The sequence below is a fragment of the Littorina saxatilis genome, linkage group LG1, assembly GCF_037325665.1.
Source record: "Littorina saxatilis isolate snail1 linkage group LG1, US_GU_Lsax_2.0, whole genome shotgun sequence".
NCBI classification, from domain to species: Eukaryota; Metazoa; Mollusca; class Gastropoda; order Littorinimorpha; family Littorinidae; genus Littorina; species Littorina saxatilis.
Genome location: NC_090245.1, coordinates 27,373,045 through 27,379,763, shown reverse-complemented (window position 1 = coordinate 27,379,763; position 6,719 = coordinate 27,373,045). Strand labels below are relative to the sequence as shown.

At 39.3% G+C, this 6,719-nt stretch overlaps 1 protein-coding gene across 1 annotated transcript in view; it reads right to left on the bottom strand.

Annotated features, from left to right (window-relative positions):
- Positions 1 to 264: 264 nt before the first annotated feature.
- Positions 265 to 6,719, bottom strand: part of LOC138966056 (alanine--glyoxylate aminotransferase 2, mitochondrial-like) — a 21,924-nt gene continuing 15,469 nt past the window's right edge. Inside the window, exons 13-14 of the mRNA XM_070338150.1 lie at positions 5,365 to 5,463; positions 265 to 1,226 (exon numbers count right to left, since the gene is read on the bottom strand). Coding sequence (XP_070194251.1) covers positions 1,119 to 1,226; positions 5,365 to 5,463 — 207 coding nt within the window. The 3' untranslated portion in view covers positions 265 to 1,118. The remainder of the gene's footprint in view (positions 1,227 to 5,364; positions 5,464 to 6,719) is intronic.

The window sequence follows — 6,719 nt, the reverse complement described above, 5'->3', positions numbered from 1 at the left end:
CCCAAGGCTGAAAAGCCCAGCAAGTACCAACACGTCTGAACAGCACGGTGTTGAAGAAGGGAATGAGTTTGCCGGTGATATGTGCCGCGCATGCGCGGGCTACCGGTGAGGGGAGGTAACTACCAGGGCCTTGTTGTCAAGGTTTTGTTTTGATTTGGGGGTTACCTCCCCCTGTTTCCAGGGTTAGTACTTCAATGTCTTACGCATCAAACTGAAGTTAATGCTATTTATGTGAGTTGTAGTAAGAATATGTTATTTAATTAAATATATAAAAATTATTATCAAAATTAAATTGTCGAAATCAATTTAAAAACACTTTCATCTTATTCCTTGTCGGTTCCTGATTCCAAAAACATATAGATATATGTTTGGATTAAAAACACACTCAGAAAGTTAAAACGAAGAGAGGTACAGAAAAGCGTGCTATCCTTCTAAGCGCAACTACTACCCCGCTCTTCTTGTCAATTTCACTGTCTTTGCCACGATCGGTGGACTGACGATGCTACGAGTATACAGTCTTGCTGAAAAATTGCATTGAGTTCAGTTTCATTCTGTGAGTTCGACAGCTTGACTAAATGTTGTATTTTCACCTTACGCGACTTGTTTAGAGTTGTCTCCCTTGTTACCAAGGGGACGCGTACAGCGTTACCAACACTGAACTAGGGTTAATTGCTATATGTGAGTTGGGTAAGATATGTAATTTAATGAGGATGCAGATGCTGAGACATTATAAATGATCATCAGTCTGCAACAAAATCCTATCACAATATTTACTTACAAACCTTGAACAGTTCGCAAGTGCTTTTGCCCCTGCTCTCCCTTTTCTGAGTGAATTCAACAAAGGTTTTCTGAGTGAATTCAAATTTTTTATTTTGTTTTCGTTGTTGAGTGAATTCAACCATGGTTTTCTGATTTCGGTCAACAATGGTTTCCTGAGTGGATTCAAAAGTGGTTTTCTGATTCAATTCAACATTTAACATTCAACTGTTCGCTGAGTAAGTTCATGAACGTTGTCAATAAGTCTTGCTTTCAGCGATCATATCACATATCCTACACTCTTGCGGAGGAAATGTTTGCTGTGTTGCAAGTTCCATCTCAGAATGTGGCAACAAGATTGTCTACACTGACTTTCCCTTAGTGTAGTTGTCAAGGGCAGCTCGCATGACACCTATGGCGAAGTCTGTATCTGCTCTGGTGATGCACATTGGAGGCTTGATCCTGAAGCACTGAAAACAGAAAATAATAAACATTCTTAAACAATCATTCAATCCTTTCTTTCTTTCTTTATTTGGTATTTAACGTCGTTTTCAACCACGAAGGTTATATCGCAACGGAATCATTCAATATTTCAGTAAAAAAACAAATTTTTTTAAAATTTAAACAAAATTGTCAATCTTTCACTTGGGAGTGTACTCTTTTTGGAGAAACTATCACACAAGGACTTACGAAATGGTTTGACTAAAAAAAAAAGTTTTTGTGAAATCCAAAAAAGTCCATTTTTGTAACAGTTAACGTACAGTTAATTTCTGTAACAGTGAATATGTTACCAAGTAAATTTGCTCAAAATTGCATACGCTCCAGCATTCATGAACTCAAACCTAAACGCAAAATAAATAAAAACACACAAAAATCCATAAGCAATAGCATAAATGTTCCCCAGAGGTGACTTGTCCAATGTATTAAAACACAGCGGTATCCACATACTGTCATACATGTTTAACTTTTTATATTTAGTCAAGTTTTGACTAAATATTTTAACATCGAGGGGGAATCGAAACGAGGGTCGTGGTGTATGTGCGTGTGTGTGTCTGTGTGTGTGTGTAGAGCGATTCAGACTAAACTACTGGACCGATCTTTATGAAATTTGACATGAGAGTTCCTGGGTATGAAATCCCCGAACGTTTTTTTCATTTTTTTGATAAATGTCTTTGATGACGTCATATCCGGCTTTTCGTGAAAGTTGAGGCGGCACTGTCACGCCCTCATTTTTCAACCAAATTGGTTGAAATTTTGGTCAAGTAATCTTCGACGAAGCCCGGACTTCGGTATTGCATTTCAGCTTGGTGGCTTAAATATTAAAAATTAATTAATGACTTTGGTCATTAAAAATCGGAAAATTGTAAAAAAAAAATAAAAATTTATAAAACGATCCAAATTTACCTTTATCTTATTCTCCATCATTTGCTGATTCCAAAAACATATAAATATGTTATATTCGGATTAAAAACAAGCTCTGAAAATTAAATATATAAAAATTATTATCAAAATTAAATTGTCCAAATCAATTTAAAAACACTTTCATCTTATTCCTTGTCGGTTCCTGATTCCAAAAACATATAGATATATGTTTGGATTAAAAACACGCTCAGAAAGTTAAAACAAAGAGAGGTACAGAAAAGCGTGCTATCCTTCTTAGCGCAACTACTACCCCGCTCTTCTTGTCAATTTCACTGCCTTTGCCATGAGCGGTGGACTGACGATGCTACGAGTATACGGTCTTGCTGAAAAATGGCATTGCGTTCAGTTTCATTCTGTGAGTTCGACAGCTACTTGACTAAATATTGTATTTTCGCCTTACGCGACTTGTTAAAACATACTGTCAGTAGCAAGGACCAAGGCAAGAAAAGATAACTCTAATCTTCATCCCCAAAAATTGCCAAAACATGGGGTATCGGCATGGTCAATTTAATGGGGTTGGGAAAATGCGGATTGGAAAAATGCGGATATAAATGTTATGTGAGGCTGGGTGAGGAGACTTCATCACGAATGAAAGTGGGAAGGTAGAACTCAAAGGTGCACACGTTTTCACCTTCCACAGTGCTAAATTTGCGGTGAAAACGACGAATTGAATTGTTTGAGAATATTATTTTCTGCTTTTTAGATCGTGCACTCTAGTCTTCACAGTCTAGTGATATGTTAAGTCCCATGAGTGCAAAACGATGATAAAAATAAAATTTCGAGGTGGGGAAATATTGTTTTGCGATCGATGTAACAGGTAACACTCCCAATTTCCAAGTACAGTGGAACCTCCCGTAATGACCTCTCCCAAGAACGACCCCCTCCTTTTGCCGACCGAATTTCTCGGCACGGATGCTTTTCACACTGTAACTAACCTCCCAAGAACAACGCCCTCCTTTTTCCGACGACCGACATACCAACATAGGGTCAATAACGACTTTGACCTTTTAACCAGTAAGTGTTAAAGTTCGTAATTACCCAGCACACGCGGAACACGCACGCCATTAGTCACGCATCAAGAGTCAGGGGTGGTATGTAGTCTGTAGTCAGTAGTGCGTGCAAGTCCAGTGGCCCATGGCTGTCATCTTCTAATCTATTGCTGTCACAATTGAAGGACTGCCCTCGAAGGAGGGGGGAGGGGAGGGAATAGGAGGGGTTGGGTAAGGGCAGTTATAACGACAACTCAATAATGAATTGCTGTGTACGTATTCTGTGAGTGTGTGCTCACCAACTGAGACCTCGGGTCAATGACCCATACTTGCCAATGAGCAAATTTTACCCTCTGAGACGGTATCCTTTGATGTTTGAGAGGAAACTCTTCCTGTCCCAGGTTACAGACACTGACTTTCTTACCCGAGGTCAATTACTGAGTTTTACCTATGAGACCGCGCGCACGCGCGCGCGTGTGTATGTGTTTGTGTTATATCTGCCCGTCTGTGCGCTGGTGTATGCACGTACATCATGCTTATCCATATGCACATCAAATGGGAACAAAAATAGGATAACGGACACAACTTTTACGACTGAACTGCCCAACCCCTGTGAAAAAAATTGGACCTCCCAAACTCCCAATAAAGACCCCTCCTTTTTACGACCGAGTTTTCTGGACATTTTCAAGGTCGTTAGGGGAGGTTTTACTGTACTGACAAAGATGTCTGGAAGTAATCGAGCTGTCATGTGAATGACCTTGTTGGCATTCTTCGATTCCTGATGATCAATTTTTACAAGCATAGGTAAATAAAGAATGCCACAAAACTTTGTCTTCTTCTGAGCCAACGTTTTGGGCCGCCGCTGCTTCCAAGTCTATATGCACGACGCAAAATGTTGGCGTCATCAGTGAAATGACGTATAGCTTTGCGAGTGACATCATCTTCTTCGTAGATTCTGGTCAGGCAAAAAGTGAAAGTAGATGATTAAGATCTTGCATGATTTCACTGTGTGTCTCTGCATTAGTGATATTTTAGGGTAGTGTTCATGGCTTTTGCGGCAATGGCGAACACATTTTCCGTCTGCTAAAAGATCATAGAACCTAATCTGCATTTGTACCATAAACATTTACAACAGAGAATGGGTTTATGGCACTTAAAATTGCCTTTGATAAAAGGGGCCGTCTCGGATGTTACTGTGAACTACTAGCATTCATACAAAATACATATAATTATTATCTTCATTTTAACAGTTTTTGGGAAAAATAACTTTTTTTCGTACACAGAATATTGTTCATAATTTTCATGATTCTGTTTTAAAACTTCTACATTTGAAGGGGGCGGTCACACTTTTTTTTACAAAACGTTTCCGAGTGGTATGTGCACCCTACCCAATTAAAATCTTCACAACAAATCCATTTTAGTTGCAATTTCAAAAAATAAAATATACTGGCTTCTGAAATCCCAAAGAATAGTTCCACATTAATTTTTTTTTTATATCTCAAAAAGTAAAAATTGGTTGGTCCATGCTACTGTCAGTGATCAAGTATAAAGGTACATTACCACATAGGCTTTTTGACATTAACAGTTAACCTGTACTGTATGTAGTGTGACAAGGAGACTACTGCGTCACCCTTCTCAGCAGACTCTGCAGAGTTGTCTGCCGGTGAAGAGCACGGGCAATTTATAATAACTCTATATTTCTTCTACGTCACCGGCTAGACACATGTCAATTGTAGAGTTCTGTTTGTGATGGGGTCTGGCTGCTGCTGTCTCCTTGTATGCTCTTGGGAACCTTTGTGTACCCATAGCAGTTTTTATAGGGCTATTAATTTAGCTCTAAAATCTAAAACCTGTTTGACTGGCTTTGCCTCCAAGAGGAATTCTTGTGTTTCGAGCACTCGGTTGCAGTATCTTGGTACAAAACAATGATGGCGCTAGTATTTTTTAAAACCGGTACCCAAACTTTTATTATGCAAACAGTCCAGAAAAAACGGTAGGCTTGTCATTGGAACCAGTAAGAGTCCAACTCAGAGTACTGGTTTAATTTATTGTTATACAAGCGAAAAAAAACGGTTGTTCGAAAAATCAACCGGGAGGTCATACCGGCAGCCTATATTTTATCGGTATTTTCTCTTTTCAACCGGTAAAATACCGGTAATTACCGGTTAACGCCAATACTGCAAAAGTCTATACTTACGTTTCCATAGAGCCCTCCCTTGCCAAACAGTACTCCCATGTCCTTTGTGTCCTCCCAAATGGCTGACATGTCCTCTGCTGGTAATGGTTTCCTTGAGGCCTGACAAAAAAAACATGAAACGCTTTCTTGAACACGGCATACAAACTCACTGGCATAGATTAAAGATAACACTGATATTTTGTCTGGACAGAGAAGAGCCCTCACAGGTCCAGATGCATTCTACAGATCCAGTACTTATCAGCGTTTGTGTCTTGATCACAAGATAACGTTTTGTTTCGTCAATAATAAATGTTCTTATTCCCCCCTCTGCTTCTTTACCTCTGTAAACTTGTGGAGCTAGTTATTTTTCGATAAACACCCAGCAACCAAACAAATAATGACCCAGCAACAGCCTGAATCCTCGATAGCGCAATGGGTTGAGAAGCTGTTCTGCGTCGGTACTACTTTTGCGACTGAAAAGTTCCGAACGCTCTAATGTACGAAGTATACATCTCTGGAGCAAACAATACAAACATACCGCATTTAAATTAACAATTACAGGCTTGAACACATGAATCTCCATATAAAATCCATGAGTTTGGTTGTTTTCTGAATCTAGGTCTGCTGTGCACAAAGGTTCATCACAAGCAAATTCCCAAGGCAAGTAACTCTCATACTTTGTCTAGCGACAAGAGTAGTTCCCCTTTCAAATTTCTTTTCACTCAGTTTCTTCGACAACAGACTGCAATCCGACGGTCAGTTTTCAACAATATTTCATTTAATAAACAGATCACACGCAACCAAATGCACACATCTCATCAATTTAAACAACATAAAGCGGTTTCATACACTATTTTCCCCAGGAAACTGAACTTCATACAGTTTTTAACGTTGGAACACGGGTGCAAAAGTTCGTCTGCTAGTCCCATTTGACGAAAGAACATTATCCTAAGCGATTCCAAAACATATACAGAACACACAATATCTGCCTTTGCCGCCACAGCAGAATAACACCATATCTGTGTACTTGATTTGCACGGAACTATACAACCGCGCATTAATCGATCGCCTGCGCAGGTTGACTGGTTGAGTGAATAGGATTCGATCAAACTTTCGCAAAAAAACTCCTCTTTTCTTTGAATAACTGAAGAAAGGAGGAATAAAGAGGTTACACACCTCGTCTCAGTGATTATAAAAAATAATGGTCTCAGTTCGCGGTCATGAAAAAGCTCGCTAAAGCTCGCATTTTTCATGATCCGCTAACTTCGACCATTATTTTTAATAATCACTGAGACTCGGCATGTAACCTCTACAAATTACCCGCCATTCTTGTTTTTAGATTCTGAATTTTTGAACGTTGGCAGGCTATCTGTTTT